Source organism: Tiliqua scincoides, chromosome 8 (assembly GCF_035046505.1).
Source record: "Tiliqua scincoides isolate rTilSci1 chromosome 8, rTilSci1.hap2, whole genome shotgun sequence".
Lineage (NCBI taxonomy): Eukaryota > Metazoa > Chordata > Lepidosauria > Squamata > Scincidae > Tiliqua > Tiliqua scincoides.
The window spans coordinates 11,912,085-11,932,636 of NC_089828.1; the positions used below are offsets into that span (position 1 = coordinate 11,912,085).

A 20,552-nucleotide genomic window follows, 5' to 3' on the forward strand; every position below is an offset into this window, starting at 1 on the left:
AGACATACACAATTTAATATTCCGCATAGTCAGTTCTACTCCTGCTTAACTTTGGGAGGACCAGTGAAGTATATAGAGTACTTAAGTCTCAACCCAATGATGGCTGGACATTTTTTTCAGCAACCCCTCTGACCTCTGAGAATTCACCAATGAAACTGCCCAGTACTACCCACACAGAGTCATGGGTACATTTAGCATATACCCCCAAGCTCTGGCCTGAAGGAACAGGATGTAGCCACCTTGCTGAAGCTAATCAGGTCTCAATTTGTTCAGTGCCTGAATGGGAGACCACCTGGAAATTCCACGTATGCTATTACTGGGTGTGATATCAACTACTGAGGACAAGACGTGTGCTTTTTTAAAAATGAAAGCAGAGAAACTATATTCTGGGAAACTATATTCTGTGGCCAATATCACATTCTATGACATTTCTGGACTCTGCCACATCATGGTACATTAAAAAGTTGTAGTTGATATAAATGGATTTTAAGATTAGGTGAGGGGGCTCTGCTCTAGATGTCAGCTTTCCAGACCTTTCAAATAAGCAAATCTTGACAAGCATCAAAGTGCATTAAGTCTGGGTGTCCATTAAAAAAAACGAACTGCCTTTGAAAAGCTGATTCCGTAAAAAACTGAGAAATGCCGATATCAAACAACAAAGTGTTAGTGTTCACAGTTCAATACAAACACATTCAAACTACACAAACAAATCTTCACCAACTGTTTTAATCTCCTCTGTTACTGGTGTATAGGTAAATACTAAGTGAGAAGGTTAATATTCATAACATAATACAAGACTTGACATATCTCCCCCAGTTGGACAAACAAGTTAAAACGCTGAGCAGCAGACACTTTAAATACAGTTAATCATACACAAGGTCTGAATTGTGGTTTACAAATGTTGAAGGCATAATTAAACCATAGCCAACAAAGTCAGCATAACACACAAACGGAATACAGAAACTGTAAAAAACATGCAGCAACTTTTATAAAGTAAAAAGACAGCCAATATGTACAACAAATACAGAATACGTAAGCCCTATAAGGCTTTGCTTTGTCAACTCCTAATCAAAACAGATTTGAGTTTAAAAACATTGTGAAGCAATTGCTTCACACAATTACTTATCAACAATATCTTACACAAATGACCCTTTTAAAGTTAACCTTCTGTTATTGAAGAAAAAGGTCATGTTTCCCTTTGTTGTCCACCTAAGGATCCAAGTCTTAGGTGTTCATGAACCATTCCTACAGATAGTGTGACTTCAAGCATTGCACAGTGCAAGATGCCTGTTCCTTGTGCAACTCTGTAACTGCTGAGGTCACTCAGAGAGCTCAAACTGACAAGGAGTTAACATCAGTTTATATATTCAGCAGAACTTTAAAGCTTTTCCTAGACTGTACCAGTTCTGAACACACAGCTTATTAAACAGAGAAAGTCAGCATGTCATTGAGAAGGCTAGACAGTTCTTTCTGACTTGATGTGCAGGTAGGTTTCTATACAAGAGAACATTCATGTTTACAACCAACCTCTCACCCTTGTCTTAAGGTACATAGTCCGGAAAAACATTTACCACTTTGCCAACCAGCTGCAGGCTTTGCACATTTCATACAGAACCAAAATAGAAGCACATGTGTAATGCTGACCACACAAAGAAGCCAACAGTTGCCCCCCACATACTTGCATGGATCCTTTGCAGGCTGATAGTTTTTTCCAGTTCTCTCCGTAGCTTTACTTCTGCTCCATATTTTCCAACTGTTCCATCATCCACAAGTATGAAGTGGGAATGAAGATTATTTAGAACATTTAATTTACTTAAGGGGTTTAGCAGGGTTTGATATGGAGCAACCACCTAGAGCATAAAACGAAACAATGTAGAAAGCCAATGCTGAGTGAGCAGAAGATGGACGTAAGTCAGAATTACTTCAAAAATTCACTTCCATTTGAACAATGTTTTTATTTAGCAATGAGCTGTAGGTCTGCGCTTCATTTCTGCAGAAAAAGGTGTCCTGCAAGGAAGAAGTTGCATATACATTTTGCTCCCAAGTGGAGTATTGTTTTTCTACAATTCCACATTGAAGTAAGCACAAAGTAAGGAAAATGTAACTACTCCTTACCCGTGAGTTTGGCTGCTGTGAATTTGACTCAGCACAGCTCCTATGGATTTGACTCAGGATTTGGTACCAGACATGGGGGGCTTCACCTGACCTGACCTGACCTCCCACTTGCATCCAGGAGGTATTTTGAGGTGTAGGAAGGAAGCTTACATTCTCCCTGGACCTCAGAAGGCCTCCTGGAGGATCAGAAAGGTACTTTCAGTTTTTTGTCAAACTAGAAGTGCCTCTCAGAAGCCTATGACAGGCCTTCTGAAGTACAAAAAGGTCACGCATGGCCTCTGCACGCATCAAAAGGCCTCCCTTTGGGGAGGCACTTCCAGTTTGATTTAAAAATCGGAAGTGCTTTTCAGAAGCCTCTGAAAGACCTTCTGAGGTGTGGAGCAGCCTCCCTGCACCTCTGGATGCAACGGGAAGGCAATTCTAGTAACGTCTGGAGGTCTCCGATAGCCCCTTCCTGCTGATTCAATTACACAGGCCAACACATATTTTGCTTCCTTAAACGTTACACCAATTCCTGGGTATATTTGGGCTGCCAATTCCAAAAATGGCATCCGTTTTGCCCTATCATGTCTAGTTTTGGAGACATAGCATAGCCTCTTTAGTGAATGGTTCAAGCAGCTTCCCCATGAGGAAGCCTACACCATGGCTTCCTCATGAGGAAGCTGCTTGAACCATTCACTAATGAGGTTATACTATATCTCCAAAACCAGACGTGATAGGGTAAAACAGATGCCATCTTTGGAATCAGCACCCCAAATTCATATCAAAGCACCATAAAGTTTGGGAGAAACCTTTCTGACCCTCCATTTTGTAGGCCTGTGTTATCTGTGGATTTCTGTGTCCATGGGGTGTCCAGGAACAGCTCCCCTGGGGATACAGAGGGCCAACTATACAGTAAAAGCAGTGTTCTTTGGCACAGGGATGCCAGTTAAAATGAGTGAGTCGCTTAACAAACCATCAGTTAAGAAAGCCCCCTTTCATCATCTCGGAGCCCCCTCCCTTACCTGACTGGGCTCCCTCTGTGGTGCATCTCCATCCTTCTTTCCTCATGTTAGACTCTAGGAACACAGATGTTCCACTTCCTTCCACATGAGGATCTTGTAAGGCAGGAAGTAAACTGTCTCAGTTCCTAGAAAGTCTTCATAAAGGAAGAGCAGTGAGGCACTGCAGAGTGAGACTAGAGAGTAGTGAAAACTTTGTTCACTGGCACATTTGGGTAACTGGTCTCCTGTGTCTAGTATTACATGGCCTTTATTGTAATTAACAGAGTGAAGTTTGTGTTTTAAAATATTTTGGGGAAAACTGAAGATGTCAAAAGATCAGGGTAATTTTTAAATACACAAGCTAAATTCTTAAATACCCAGAGTGAGTTTTGAGAGTGGCTATTGCCATAGGAGGTACAGGTTCCAACTGTGGAGTCTACGCTGTCACAAGAGTTCTTTACAATCTCAGGCACACTTTAAGTTCACTTCACAATCTGACTTCATAACCTGAAGTCAAAATCATAAGGAAGTAATGGTTCCTTAAACAGTTAAGAGCACAAGTACAATATATGGATAAACTTACATCTCTCCCAACGAGGTCATTCCTGTTTTCAATCACTCCCCAAGGAGCTATTCCAATAGTGCAAATCTTTCGAGATGATCGAGAGGCATGTTCCTTAAGAGCATCACCAACATGTTTTGCAACCCCTATTCAGGAATAAGGAATAGCATTGTGTTATTAAAATTATACTCATTGGAATCAAACATCTATAGATGTTGAAGGAACAACAGTTCTCAGGATTTCATGCTCCGATTCATTCAGACATTCCCTTGTTTGAACAAGTCATGTTGTGCTGTGATGCATGAATCAGACAAACTACTATTTCTGCAAACCATGGTTTGCCCCAAATTAAAACTGGAAACCCAGCCCATACTGTGGTTGGGAGGTAGGATATGGTTTATGAAAACCAGAATCTGTTCAACTTGGACATCACAGCAAATATTTTCAAACCAGAAAATGAGTGAGTGAATCAGAGAGCAAGAGCATGAAGCCTGTTCACAACAGTGAAACCATCATACCTCAGAACTAACCAACACTGCAGACTGGCCTAGGAGATATCTTAAACAGAACATCCTACAGTGAAACAATCTACAAAAGGTTCTTGTCCAGCCTCTCACAGAAAGTCATGGAATCTCCTAAGTCAGTGTTTCTCAAACTGTGGATCGGGACCTACTAGGCATGTTGCAAGCCAATTTCAGGTGGGTCCCCATTCATTTCAATATTTTATTTTTAATATGCTGCATTAGACTTGACACTACCATGGTATGTGACTGCATTTGGGAAAATGTTACAGATCTGTACTTTTAACAAGATACTATGTATATTCTTAACAATAGTAAATGGGACTTACTCCTAGGTAAGTGTGCACAGCATTGCAGCCTAGGATCGTTAAGAATTTTCCTGCTTGATGTTGTCACTTCCAGTCATGGCATAACTTTTGGTGGTTCCTGACAGATTCTGATTCTAAAAAGTGGATCCTGGTGCTATATGTGTGAGAACCATTGTCCTAAGTAGCTTGTTCCAGGTCTGCTCCACTGCTCTACTACTCAATATGGCTTTCTGTCCTAGCCATATTGCATATAGCAAGCAATTATTTTTCTACTATCCAACTTAACATATTTGGGGGGGGAAAACCTGCCAGCATAACCCCTTTCATCTTCACCTCCTCACATCATCATCATCATCATCATTATTATACAGGTATTTATATACCGCCTTTCTTGGTCGTCAGATTTCTCCTCAGACTTTATTCAAGGCAGTTTACATAGGCAGGCTATTTAAATCCCTGTAGGGATTTTTTACAGTTGAAAGAATGTTCTATCTTTCAAGAACCACAACATTTCAGATGTTTCTTTCTGATCTGGTTTCACATTCTGGCCTCCATCCTCCCACGCTCAGAGCAGATGGAATAACTCGGTTCAGCTTGTCAGCTGCTTCAAGGTCGCACGGTGCCGGTGGCCTTGAACTGGCAACCTGCAGATGTTATCTTCAGGCAAACGGAGGCTCTGCCCTCTAGACCAGACCTCCTGCCCTTAATGACATGCTGTTCCTCTAGCCTTTCTTGAAAAAGTCTTTAGCAAAATTTGACCTAAAAGATTTGGCCCAGGACACATACCAATGGAGAAATTAAGCAAAATTATGTTCTTCACAAAAAAACCTCAAAATATTATGTGAAATACTCTACATGCCCTTTTAGCAAAAAAAAAAAAATGAAAGAAACCTCAAGTTAAAAGAAAAAAGTACTGCTATTGCAAACACTGGCACTGTGTGTGTGTGATCCTAAAAACAATGCCACATATTTTAGCTTGATTTGATATATTATTGAAAGAATTGTGCCTGAATGATGGAGATTCGAATGCAGTGATTTTCAACCTTTTCCACCCCAGGGCACACTGACAAGGCACTAAAATGGTCAAGGCACACCACCAGGTTTTTGACAATTGACAAGGCACACCATGCTGCCAGCGGTGGGGGAGGGGAAGGCTCACATCTTCCATGGGCCCTACTAATAAATAACCTTCCCCAAATACCTGTGGAACACCTGTGGACCACTCGCGGCACACCAGTGTGCCACGGCACAGTGGTTGAAAATGGCTGTTCTAATGCATAAACACAAAGGTTGCAATGCTAAGCACACTTTCCTGGGAGTAGCCACCTTGGGTGTGGGGAGAACGACAGGATACAAATCAATAAAATATAAAAAATAAACCCCACTGAGGTTTACTGCCAAGAAAAACTGCACAGGATTGCCCTGTAAGGGTCAGATCTGAATCCTTCAACTTGCAAATAATTTGCAGTGACATGAATGGGATATCCAACAGGTAGGTGCAGAACACAACCTTAAAATACATATTTATTAGGCCAGTCTACGTCAATACTTTGACAGCCTTGACTTGAATATTGAAGGAAAAGAGCATTTCACATCCTTAGCAATATTCAAGTTAAGAAGCTTCCAATATTCTAGTTTACTGATAGCAGATAAATGTGGATACAAACATATTCTCATGAGTTTCAGCTGACTGATGGTTCCTGACAGCTAGATTATCTGACACTCTGTCATGAATCAGTTGTCTCAGTTTCTATAGTTTCAAGCTGGAAACCTAGCTTGTGAGTTGAACTACAAAATATTCACACAAGAAGAGATTCAAATGTATCAAATGCATGTGAATCAGAAGCATACAGTCAAGATTTCACCTGTATTCACTCCTCCAGTTATAATCCAGGCTCCTGTTGTCAATGCAGCTTTAATAAGGCCTTTACCAAGCAACTGCTTGATGCGTGGGTGAAGCTCAAATTTCTGCATCCCTCCATGAACCGAAATAACAAGCTTGGGCAGTTCCATCTGCCATTCTTTAAGCATAAGCTGTAGGATAGCTTCAGGTTTGGTGTCATATGACAACCGCACATACTAGCAAAAACAGTTGGGAAGGATGAACAATTTTCAATAATGCAATTATGAAAATACACCCGTTAACGTATACACAAAGATAAAACATGCAGTGCACAGATGCTTCCCAAATATCTAAGAGACTTCCAGAACAGCCACATAATTTTGATTAACTGTCACCACAGTAGCTTTTAAAACACTTTATTTTTAAAGTACTGCATACTTCATGACATTTTTGGGAGGGGGGAGAATATCAGACAAGTGGAAACCAGGGCGCACACAAATAAAAACTGAGGTTATTATGCTTACTAGAGTCATAATGGATAGATTTATGAAATAACACAGGATAGCTGGGAAGAAACAGCACAAAGGCCCAGTTCAGATGTTGCAGCAAAACCAGGATTTGGTGGTCAGGCATCTGCTATGAGGCCCTGGGTCTGTAACACTTGCCCAACAGTGCTAATCCCAATGCCCACCCTGGTGAGCTTGTGGCTACTGCTAACTACAGCTTGCCTCCAAAACAAAAATCATGGTTTGAAGTGGGTTCTTGATTCTGGTTTGGAAGCAAAATTATGGTTAGAAGCAATTATGCCAGACTGGAATGCTCCTGAAAAAGGCTTGGGCAGTTCAAAACAGTTAGTGACAAATTCAGTGATGTAAACCTGGACGTCCTATACAGCCTTCTCATCTAATGTCAACCTCGGGACTCACTTCTCAGCATGACAGTCAGATGTCCTCTTACTTTGTGACATCATACAGAGTTAGTACTATTTAGTCAGATTGCAATTTTGTTCTGTTAATATGAGCTGATGCTGTCAAAACTTGACTACATTACACACCACATGCTGGACCTTTCAATTAGAGGTGGTACAAGCCAGTTTTAGAGCACTTTAAAAGGCAATTTGGATTTAGCCCCTGTAACAAATTGTTACATCTTGCGAGGGGTACCCCCAAGTCCATTTCTTGTGGCATAGAAACCAGGTGAAGTTTTGTTTTTTTTAAAGTCCCTGTGAAATGGCAACAGACCTGAATAGTTTTACCTTAGTAGGAGTATGCTCAATTCGGACAATATGACAAACTATATTTACCGCAAACCAGGAACTAAGAGAGCGAATTAGTGTATGCAGTTTGTTTGTTTGTTTGTTTTTGGGGGGGGGGATAAGCACACAGCAGATTCCAAAAGCCAGACCATGGTTTGCCCCTGTTGTTTGAACCAGGTCACTATATGCCATTTCCTTCTTTGTTTATAACAAAAAAGGAAGCAAAATTCATTGCTAGAAAATTCAAACACAGCAAATTAATAAAGTACTAAAGTAATAAAGTACTAAAGTAATAAAGATTACGGGGCTGGGGCACCTTCCTTATGAGGAAAGGCTACGGCGTTTGGGCCTCTTCAGCCTAGAGAAGAGACGCTTGAGGGGGGACATGATTGAGACATACAAAATTATGCTGGGGATGGACAGAGTGGATAGGGAGGTGCTCTTTACACTCTCACATAATACCAGAACCAGGGGACATCCACTAAAATTGAGTGTTGGGCGGGTTAGGATAGACAAAAGAAAATATTTCTTTACTCAGCGCGTGGTCGGTCTGTGGAACTCCTTGCCACAGGATGTGGTGCTGGCGTCTAGCCTAGACGCCTTTAAAAGGGGATTGGACGAGTTTCTGGAGGAAAAATCCATTATGGGGTACAAGCCATGATGTGTATGCGCAACCTCCTGATTTTAGGAATGGGTTAAGTCAGAATGCCAGATGTAGGGGAGAGCACCAGGATGAGGTCTCTTGTTATCTGGTGTGCTCCCTGGGGCATTTGGTGGGCCGCTGTGAGATACAGGAAGCTGGACTAGATGGGCCTATGGCCTGATCCAGTGGGGCTGTTCTTATGTTCTTATGTACTAACAATGAACATTGTAATCACTTGCACAATAGGTTTATGATCTATTGGGCTTCTCCAGTTTTACTGTTTTTATTATTGTTATTAAGGGATTGTCACTCCCGAATCGGCCTTTTCAGCCACACTAGACGCTGTTCCAGAACCACCTTTCAGAGCGCAATACCATAGTCTTTCGAGACTGAAGGCTGCCAACAAAAAAAAATATTGTTATTGCTTTTAAATGTTGTAAGTTGACTTGGGTGCCCTTTCCAGAAGAAATAGGGGGTAAGAATTCAGTAAATAAATAAATACATAAATAAATAAGTTAAGAATGAGGCTGATTACCTTACTATAAACAGAAAGGAGTGACAAGTAGGACAGGGTTTCATTCAGTTAAAGCATGAACACCGACATCACAACCAACACTACCTCTTAATACACAGTTTTAGTAGTAACAATATAGTGAGGCAACATACACAGAATGAGAAGATAATTTTTAGAACAGGAATCATCCAATTTTAAACACAATGTCAATGTCAACTTGTAATGCTGTTAATCATGGTATAAAAAAAGATGAATTTAACCTCCTTGGTTTCTTATCCAGCATAGGTATTAGATTCAGTTCAAAAGATGAAACATGAATGGTCAACTCTCATGTTCAAAAATTTACCTGGACAGCAGGTTTAGACAGTGAAAATGTACTATGCCTTTGATCTGGAGTAACTCCACTCCTTCACTCCCACATATCTACAACCCCCATGTTTTAAAGACAAGTAATGCTATTTGCACATGGAGCATTTCATTTTAATGTTATTCCAGGAGCACTCATTAACTTTTCTATGCGTGATAAAATGGACAATTGATACATACCTTTGCTCGGTAGGAATGAGAACCTCCTTGAAAATTAATGACACCATAAGCATCCGTTGAACTCTGCTCAGTATGTTTTTCTACTGACCACTCTTCTATCTCCTGATTAAAAGTTTCACCCAATTTCACATCTGAATATTTCATGGCAAGACTTGCAGTAAAGCAAGCATGTTGGCGGACCAAGCGTCCACAGCAGCATCTGCAAAAAAATCACAATTAAGTGAGCTGGGGATGTAATGCGGAAGCATCTCTGCACAAAATGCAGCTCGTTCTCATAGTAAAAAAGATGGACATCCACAAAAGATGGACACCACAAAAGATGGTTTAGTCACAGAATTTTTTCCGAACAGATTTATTTGCCAAACTCATTCACACAGCTCTCAAAGTCTTTGAAACAATGCATGAAATTTTTAACGTAGTGATTTGAACACAGTGAACAGATCTGGTATCCTGAAGATAGACTTTTATTGACACCAGTACTAGTCTAACAAAAGTATGTTGACCCCATGATGTACTGTACCTCTGTCATGGCACTCAAGTTCTAATCAGGAACTATCCCTATGACTATGAATCCTAAGTACAGGTATACCTGTACTGACCTGTGTGTATGTAAAAACATACATATAAAAAAATGTTAAATTCTTTTCATTTGTTATTCTGCAAGCCTTCTTGAGTTCTCTCCCCATGGAAGAAGAACCATACAATTTTTAAATAAGGTTTCAATTTAAAAGATTGTACTTCTTCCATGGGGGGAGTGCTCAAGAAGGCTTGCAGAATAACAAATGAAAATATAACAAAACACACGCAACACAATTAAGTACAACATAATACAGCAGCAACAAAATTGGACCATACCATACTATTGATATTAGCTTATTAAGCTCTTGGGGAGACAAGATTGTAGTTACTCGATAATTATTTTCTCTACATTTTTGTTTCAAATAAATTTCAATTACAGAAACAAATCAATTCTCCAATATTTTACTGACATTATTAAATCACTACTACCTTTTTACAAATATCAAATTGCTTCAGTGAATAGAAATCTACTTACCTGACAAGTTGCTGACAAATCTGACATCCTGGAAGGCATCTACGATTAAGAACAAGAAGGAGGTAACTTACATACTTCTTATTATCAACCTCAAGAATTCATGCCTTGGTATGAATGAAATCATCCTAACACAAACGAGAGCATTTGTGTCATTACTTTTTGCAGCTTACTGCCCTGTAACTCCGAAGTTTACTGCCCTGTAACCGTGATACGTGCATTTTGGGATGTGCCTATTAAAACAAAGGAGCCATTATAATGTATTGCTGCAATTTTATTTGCATGAAGAAGTTCCAGCAAGTAGTACAAAATTCTTGTTCATGGTTGCATAAAAAGTATCCCTGTCACTTTAGACTATATGCAAAGAGAAGAGAAAAGACAAACATGTTGTAGCCATGGTAGAGAATGCCCAAGTTTTGACAGCCAACAGGAATTTTCCTTGGGAGCCAATCCCTCAGTATTTGAAGCTAATTCACATGTAATACATAGGCAAACTAAGGTTTGCCAACCTGAGTGTGGATTCAGCATGAAACCGCAATCATCCACAGTTCCCTGATGAATGTAGCTGAATCAGGCACTTGTTTGGAAACACACATTTTGCCATATCCATACTTCACATTTTAAACGCACACCTAATAATAATAATAATAATAATAATAATAATAATAATAATAATAATAATGTGTTAATTGGCCCTTATTCTCAAGGGTGAAAATGAAGGAAGGATGAAGAGGCTTTGACTGTGCTTCTCCCAGACACAAAGGACAAGACGCTCCCTAGAATAAAGGAGACAGCTCTGCAAAGTACCACCAGTTAACATACTTAGGCCTTTATTCATCCAATTTCTGCTTCATTAATTTCACTCTAACTGTACTAATCTCTTTTTTTTACTAGCAGTAACAATATCAAAAAAAGACCCAGTCCATATGATTACAATTTATGTGTCTATATACACAAAAGGGAAGGTAAGAAAGAGTGTGAAAAACAAGACAGCAGAAGACGAGAGACACTGAAACTGCAATTCTATGCACACTTTCCTGGATGCACACCATGTTGAACACGGGTTTACTACAGTGAACCCTCAATTTAATGGGCCTTAATTCAAAAGACTTCAGAAATAATGGATGCTGTCCAGTTCCGATTCCTGCAGAGCTCCATTAAACCCCTACCTTACAGAACTCTCTTGGTAGCACTGAGAGAGTTCTATAAAGTAGACAGGGTTAGAAAGAGCTTGGGCAGGCATACCTACTTTTTAGGACACCCTCAGCATGGGCACTCTGCCCTCAACATTTCTCTATGCTTAAGACTGCCTTGGTTGGTATAGGACCAGAGTGCAGGAGAACCAGTGCCAAGGAAGACCTAGAAAGTTACGTATTCCTACCCTGAATTTCTTCTGACATCTACCTACAATTGAGAGCACCTTTGGTGCTGCTGCTCTGCTCTCCACCAGGGTGCTCTGGGAATGGAGATGTTCCTCTAGTCCCACAGGTCCTGGTGGGAGAGCAGAATGGAGCAGCAGTACTGAGGGAGCTCTTTAAAGTAGGAGCGTCTGAATTTAATGGACTTTTGGCATTAACAAAACCCCCATAAATTCATTAAACCAAGGGTTCACAGAGAAAACATGTATAAGTAGAGGTGTTTGAAAATGGCGTTATTTATTTTACGCAGAAGTAAGCCACTGAGTTCAGTTTTAGGCTGTAATCCTATCTTAGTAAGCAGAAACAAACACCATATAAGACTGCACTGCTAAGTTACTGCATATAATTTAGCTAGTTCATGGGCTACTCTTGTCGTTGACTTGAAGATTTCTGGAAACCATAAAAAATGTTTTTTAAAAATTATAGAATATGAAACTTAAGATAAAAATGCCTAGATTCCAATTGCTTTGGGCTGCAATCCAGAACCCACTAAAGTCAATATCAGAACTTTTAACAGCACATTCACTGCAGGAACTGAAATTCGATCTGCGATGGTTTAAAGGCTAAGGTTCAGAGCAAGGGCTTCTTTATACAAGAATCAGCCAAAGCAGTAAAAAAAATGGGGGGAGGGGGTGCGGAAGAAGACAGATTTCCAAACATGCTTATTATGTTTCATGCTGCATACGGGCTAAACAAAGTTTTCACATTCATCTTTGAGACATATTCTCAAAATTAATTATCTGATTTGCATTTGCAAAGTTTCCATGTGCTTAGTCTACTTATGGCAAAATCTTACATGTTCAAGCTAAGCAATTAATACACTGCATTACATTTTGCAAAACACACACAAATGTCTGGCTATTTCCTGCTTAACTTAAACTTTCAGAAGTGCCACCACTTACATAATTTACCAGGATGCCTGCACTGCTATTTACCTTAATCCCAACTGTAACTATATTTTAAAAAGAAAAAACAAAAATTTTTTGAACGTACCTGTGAGGGTCCTTCGAACTTGGTATAATGTATACACATTCCCGCTTGGTGAAAGTATTTTCTATCCAAGATTTCTGGGACTGTAAAGAAAGATATTTTGAGCGTTACACAAAAATAATCTTGATTATCATTACAAAAGTCTGGTGCAAAAGTATGCAATTATCATTACAAAAGTAAGTATAATGCAATATCTCATAGAATCAATTATCAATGTGCAAACTAATTAATAGATTCCTGCATCTCTTCCCTCCGTTGACCACCCCTCCCCAAGAAGTTTTCAAACTTACATGCTATTCAATATGTGAGTCTGTATTTACATATCTGGTAACTTTGGGGTTAATTGAATACTCAGTTGAATCATTTTCTAATAGGTATCGAGTAACTGTATTCCTCAAAAGTACTATTTGCTCTGAATGTTCAGATGAAAACTTTTCAGCATTCATAAACATAGTAAGACTCTAATAGTCTGACATCTAATACAGGTTGAGTCTGGTAATCTGCGAGCGTTCTGATCCAGAACTCACATGAATTGCAAAAATTGCATTAAAGCAAATCAATTTAAAAACAATGCCCCTTTGCTAGGCAATTTAAAAACAGCCTTGCTGACCTTCGTGATGTAAGACAGAGTCATTAGGCAGACAATCAGTCTTTCTCCAGGTGCTTAGAAAGGCTTCACTCAACAGCGACCCAGAGTGCAGCACTGGGAAAGAATGCAAAGTGATCATCTTTCTTCCACATGCTCAGGGGGAAGGAATGTGTCGCTTGCCTTGGAGTGAAGCTGTTCCAAGTGCCTGGAGAGAGAATGATTGATGTATTATTAGCTGGCTTCCCTCTCTCATATTAACGGGACTATTTTTAAATGTCTTTTTCCTTTAATTTAAAGGGACCTTCTTTTGCGTTGAGATAAAACTGTGGGTAAAAATTCCGTGAATAATTAGGTCGAAGGTGTCTTATGCATCTAGTTAAGAGAAAGATCCAAGCCCTTAGGTACTAGTGTTGCCATGATGCCAGTTATTTGCATATTTCAACCCAATTTATTCTGTTTAATACTGCACTTTAAAAAAACCTTTATGCTCGAATTTATTATCCTATCCCAAAGCTTCAAGGTGAATGACCACTGAAAATTAAGACCTAGTACTGAGAGAGTATAATGAACAGCCATAAGGCAAACAAGAAATCATGGAGTTTGAGCCAAAGAACTGAGAGCAGAAGGAAAGTAGCCAGTAGTTCTGTTCTGTAAACAGAAGTTCATGCAATGGTGTCATAAGCAGGTTCTGTAAAAGTACTCATGTGTCTGCTTGTGCAAGCAGAAGAACATTTTAAGAGCAAATTTCATTTTTCTCATGAAACACTCTAGCATAACCTGCAAAACAACCCTTCTGTAAGCAGAACACACCTTTGGATCCAACGCACAACAAGGATGGTTTCAAGCTACTCAGGAAGCAATTCATGCACAAGAGGGCGAGCATGCACTTGCTACCACCCACATATAAATCCCCTATATGGGCATTCAAGGATAGATTTCTTATTCTACTCACTTACTAGACTATTTATGCTTGTATTTACTGTTTTATATAATTATTCAAGTTTAAAGGAATTTTACATTTCACAAGTTTACCAATATAAGATGAGGTCAAAATAAAAAGATACTCAATTCCAGCATTTAAGCTTTTAAAAAAGGTTCAATCATAATGTAGGAGAAAAAATTAAAGTTTATAGCTTTAAAACTATTAATCACATTTTAGTACTATTATTAACAGTATTTATATACCACTTTTCAACGAAAGTTCACAAAGTGGTTTACAGACAAAGGGCGCAATCCTAATCCCTTATGTCAGCGCTTTCCAGCCCTGGTATAGCGGTACCAATGGGACATGAGCTGCATCCTGCAGTTGGGTGTACTCACTGAGGTCTCCTCAAAGTAGGGGAATGTTTGTTCCCTTCCCTCAGAGCTGCATTGCCCTTATGTCAGTGTTGGAAAGCACTGACACAAGGGGTTAGGATTGCGCCCAAAGTCAAATAACTGAATGGCTCCCTGTCTCAAAATAGTTCACAATCTAAAAAGATGCAGATGAACACCAGCAAACAGCCACTAGAAAAGACACTGCGCTGAGGTGAAGAGGGACCGTTACTCTCACCCTGCTAAATATAAGCGGAACACCACTTGGAACAGTGTCTCTTGTCCAGTTTGCAGGGGATACCTCTATCATGCAGGAATCAATACATTTTATCTGCACAAGTCTGTGAATGCTTCCTTATTCAATACAGCCCATTCCCTTTGACCACTACAGGAAGCCAGACTGTCCCACATGGTATTGCATGGCTCTGTGAACTGTAATGGACTACCACAGGCTGAAAATTGCATACTGTACTGTACCCAGTACAGCACTGTTAATAATGAGTTTGATTGCCCAAACTCATGGTACATATCATGGAAACGCACCCTCTTCCACTAACCTTTTTCCAAAGCAACATTGAAGTCACACAGTCAATGCTACCTATGCCACTTGAGAAGGCAAAGTTCTTTTTCCAAGATAACCCCAAAAGTTTAATGACAAATAAGACTTTTTGAAACTACCTTTGTAACTCTAGAAAACAAGGCAACTTGCCACAAGCCTGCAGTCTACAGGTATTTTAAGATGGAACACAAACATACTTCACCATCTTCAACACATGAAAACCTTCTAGTGCAAACGAGATAAATGACCAATTTAGAAGAGAAGTATCTGAACTGAAGACATGTTCTTACCAGCCCTTCAAATTAGTCCAAATTGTCCAATAAATCTGAATCTGAATAGACATAGTAATTTAAGTATTGCATTATTATGAATCATAAAACAAGTTCCCATACTAAGCTGTATACAAGATTTTCTAAAGTTATTGTGAATAGGAAATTCAGCAAAGGCATATACTGTTTTGTTTATGGTTTAAGACAGAACGCTTTTAAATTTTTTTCCAGCTACTCAAGAAAGAGATCTATTTCTGCCTTACACAAGACAAACATTAAAAACCCCACAAAAGAGGCAAAAGAATTATTTCTTTTAGAAATACCTGCTCAAAATACAAGGTCCATCTTATTTTTTCTTTGCAAAAATCCATGGTGAACAACTACTAGCAGTCTCCTTGGAGGATCAATCTTATACCACACGGTTTACTCTAATTTAAGGTTTTGGAGATGACAGGTTATAACAACAGGTTACTGCTAAAGTACAGGATGAGATCAGATCTTAAAAATAATTCAATGCTACATTATAGGGACCATCCTGTGACAGCATTTGAACGGAGTGAATATTTTAAAAGAGGGAATATTTCCCACTATTGTGCTACAAAACTATAAAAAGTATGTTAATGAACATGGATCCCTCAGGTTTCCTCAAATATTTTGGTGATCACTGCCGAATATGAGAAAGTCTTTGCTGCTCAGGAATCATGCAACGGTCTTTGACTATTAAGTGTTTATTCAGATAGGCAATTTATAAATTTTACAAACTAAACAGAAAGGTGCCTTGTGATGGGCAAAACAGTAATGCAGCCTCTCCTATAACCCCCACATGGATGATGTGGTGTCTCATGCCAACACATGCTTCTCAAGTTAGGGAAAAATGCCTCTGTACATCTTTCTCAGAAATAGAAGACAAAGGAAGAGGTTTCCAGTAGTCCAAATCCAAAACAATCAGTAGAAATAACAAAAAAAACCAAATACTGCATTCTCTCCTATAATCAGTGAAATCCTGTGAGTGTTGACTCTGATGAAAGTCCTACTTTCAATGGGACTTATTCCTAACAAAGTGTGCATAGGATTACCACATAGGATAGCCATCACCAACTCATGTTCCCTATCACCTGCTCTCCAAGCACGTAATAGGAATTACTGCTCCCCTGACTCTGTGACAGAGGCTGAGATCTCAAGAGAAGAACAACAACAGAAAATGAACTGCAAAACAAATGGGAGATATTGACCACATTTTCCTTTCCATTAACATGGCCAGTTCAGACAATGTTCTCCATTCCCACACCCCAAAGTCAGAACCTCTGTATGAAACAGAATGAGGAGTAGGTTTCAGGTTCACCTTTTGCCTTTTGTGCTCTCTCATTATGGGAGAAATAAAGACAATGAGCGTCTGGAGATATCAGATTCATGTGAATGCATGCTGATTCTGTAATTCAGAAGCTGCAACAAGTTGTGTAGTACAATGTCAGCAACACAAGTCCCTCTCAATTTAAGAGTCACCTTAAGGGAATTAAATAATACTTGTCTTTCTCCCTGAAGTCTAGGATAACCTGCTGATGGGATTGGGACCTCCAAAGGTGTTCTGCAAAACAGAGGAAGGGTTCAGGGGTGCATCGTGGAAGAGAAGTTGAGCACCCATAATTACACAGACTGAACAGCTGCCTTGCAGCTCTAGGGGTCTTAAACTACCATATATTTCAGACACGCAAGGTTTAATTACTCTGGCTCCACCACACCAACCTGCAACTTTAAAAGTACAATGTGAATGAAAACATCTCAAGCACTTAGCACGGCAAACCACTATCATGCACAAGCCCATCGTGTTTGAAAGCAAACAAAATCTTTCTTGGAAGACAGACCTCCCAACAACAAATCTGTTACTGAGTCTTTACTTATAAACCCATGTATTTCCAGTATTTAAAAGTTGTCCAACTGAAAAGAAACACTTTTATTGCCAAACACGTGGCACTCATGAGACTAATACGATCCATGCCTAGTTGACTGTAACAGCTCACTCTATAACAGGCTCCTAGAACAGTAGCTGGAAGGCAGAAATTCCAGGCATAAGCTTCTTTATCTTCCCATCATCACTTACAGCCAATGAATCTCATTTCAGAAACTGAGCACATGGGGTGAATATTACAACACACCGAGTTCACACATACAAAGGAGTTTGCCAACAACATTTTCTTTCTTTTGCTTGCTCAAATAGAAACACGCAATAGAAATTACTTTTTTAAAAAATCTGTATGCCATGCAACCATAAATTTTTCTGAGGACTTTCTTCCCTTGCTAAATCTAAATGTTGACAGTTACAAGTAATATCTCCTTTGGACAAACTACTTGATAACCACACCTCAAGGATGCCCTGAAAATGCAATATGCTTTATGCTTCTATTGGGCAATTTTCTTCCTCCCCCCCCCCCGTACACTGTACACTTGAGGGATCAGTGTGGCGTTTACCATTAAGAAAGCCTTGGATTGCAATGAACATATGGGTAGGAACTCATTGGATGCGTTTTCCCCACAAAGTGACTGAATTGGTCTGCCAGTCTTCCATAAAGTGCAGCCGCATATCCACGGTGAGGCTGATATCCAATGAAACTGACTGGCGGGAGATTCACAGCAGAGTACTTCACACAATGCATAATTAATTTATGGAATTCACTATCACAAGATGTGATGATAGTCACTGGCTTAGATGGCTTTAAAGGGGGATTAGACAGATTCATGGTGAACAAGCTTATCATTGGCTACTATTTATGACTGTATAAAATCTCAAAGTTCAGGGACTGTGTCTCATAGAATAACCACTTCAGAAGAGCAACAGTGGGAGAGGACAACTGCTTTCACACCCCAATTATGAGCTTCCCAGATATATCTCATTGTCTGCTGTTGGAAACAGGACTCTGGATTAGGGGGACTTGTGGTCTGTTTCAAAATCCCTGTTCTTAAGTTCTAAAGAGATACATGCTCCTGCAAGAAAGGATATCTGGTTGATTTTTGTCGAGATGTGTATATATACAAGCTTCCTAAACACAGTTTCTAACTTTCAGAAATATTTACTGAGAAATCCCAGTGTTTTGAACAACCAACTACTGAAACAAAACAGCTGTAAGAGTGCTTTAGTTTTAAAAACAGCTTTACTTCATTTTAGTAAAGAGAAAATAACAGAAGGGAATAAAAGTTATATATTTTCTAGAACTGTTTAAATGTCTAGGCTCCAACAAACTTTAACTGATGTCTCATTCCCTTGCTCTCTTTACAATTTTAAAGTTACCTATTTCTGTAATTGCTAAGTCTTAAAGCAGGATGAGGAAGCCCTAGCTAGCCAGCTCATGCAGCAAGCTATATTTAAGCTCTTCTCCAAACAATGAGAACCAAGAAGTTGCCAAGAAGCACCAAAAATATGACCCTTGGGAAAATAAGTACTTCAGTGAAATTTAGATCAAAGGATTAAATATATTCTGATAAATCAAATCAAATAAACCTTCATTGGCATATTAACAGACTACTCCGTCCAGGGAGGCGTTAATCATACAAAAAGACAGTTCACTGGCCCGGAACTTCAGGTCTACTAACAAAAGGAATTTCGCCATTAGCTCAATGCCTTCTGGGGGGCCATCAATGATGACAAAAAGCAGTTTCTCTTGTGTCCAAGAGCCCTAGTTTGCCCTCTAGGGCTGAATCCAAATAGGTGGCCTGAGAATCCACATGATTACACAATAATGGCAGGTATGGACTAAGGTCTTCACAGTGCCCAGGTTACAAGGGCACTGACGGTCAAGGAATGGAATCTTGCAGTATCTTCCCAAAGAAACTTCGGAGGGAGCAACATTAAATCTGGTGCATTCAGCACTCTCTCAGGACCATTAAGGAGGATAAAAAGGGAGATAACTAACCAAAGGGCAACAGAATATGGAAGTATTGGGGGGAGCAGACCGTGGAAGCGGTAGACCTTCTTACCTCCCATAATGTCTATGTCTGGTGAGATTCAAAAGCCCAGTTTCAGGTGCACACACTTCCCCCCTTATTCTGTGTTGAAGGTAAACTTTCACACCAGGAGGTACTGAACTGATCAGACTGTAGTATCTCCTTCTGAGATATCAAACCCAGCACAGAAAAAAAGGCAGTGCAAATCCTGTAAACTACAGCTCTTCTGCATAGGTCACACTGGGACCCATTTAAAGAGAGGAATCAGAGGTTGACAAATATAACAAAACATATCACTGAGAATCCATGGAACAACTGTGTTTTGAATTCAAGCTGAATATCATTTCTCTTATACTGACATCACCACCAACTGCCAGTTTGTGCATCAAATTCTGGCTTCCTTAAGAGCCTATTAGCTGCATCTACACACACTTTGAACTCTTTTTTGTTCTCATGAACTGAAGTACAAAAGACCATCAAACATTCTGTTCTTGCTTCAAAAGACTGACAAAATCACTACTCTGTGATTATGTATGTTAAGCTTCAGCACTTTAAGTTGTAAGAGAGATAAGGCAAGTTTTAGTATAACCCATTAAACTAATAACAAAGTTGAATGGCGTACAGATGTGTCCTATAAAACAGAAAACCAACATTTTCAATGTGGCCTGGGCTCTAAACAAACAAGAGATTTGCTTTCCCTTATCACAGTCCACCGCAATTTCCTAGATAGGTTCAAAGAATGGTTGGAATTTTGTTTTTTTCTGAAACTCACGATAACGTCTTATGTGACAGGTGTGATGGATGATTGACAAAGAGATTATCTCAGAGACCATTGACTTGGAGACTTGTTAAAACTCAAAACATCTTTGGGAACAGATACAAGACCTCCCAATTTGCAGTGTCATGTGGTACAGGATTAAGCTGCATTTAGGTTAATAAGGTTTTTTCCTGAGTCTATGACAGAGGCTGCAATCCTAACCACACCTTCCTGAGAGTAAGCCCTATTGAACAAAATAGGACTTACTTCTGAGTAGAACTGGTTAAGATTGTGCCCAAAGGTTCCCAAACTGGGACATCACAATGCCTCCCTGAGAGTTTGAGAACCTTTGGTCTATGGATACAAACAAAATATCTAC

General features: G+C 39.5%; 1 protein-coding gene across 1 annotated transcript in view; it reads right to left on the reverse strand.

Moving 5' to 3' along the window:
- Positions 1-20,552, reverse strand: part of TRPM7 (transient receptor potential cation channel subfamily M member 7) — a 79,321-nt gene that overhangs the window by 38,757 nt on the left and 20,012 nt on the right. Inside the window, exons 2-7 of the mRNA XM_066636257.1 lie at positions 12,753-12,832; positions 10,345-10,383; positions 9,291-9,489; positions 6,355-6,568; positions 3,682-3,806; positions 1,679-1,850 (exon numbers count right to left, since the gene is read on the reverse strand). Of these exons, the coding sequence (XP_066492354.1) occupies positions 1,679-1,850; positions 3,682-3,806; positions 6,355-6,568; positions 9,291-9,489; positions 10,345-10,383; positions 12,753-12,832 (829 nt within the window). The remainder of the gene's footprint in view (positions 1-1,678; positions 1,851-3,681; positions 3,807-6,354; positions 6,569-9,290; positions 9,490-10,344; positions 10,384-12,752; positions 12,833-20,552) is intronic.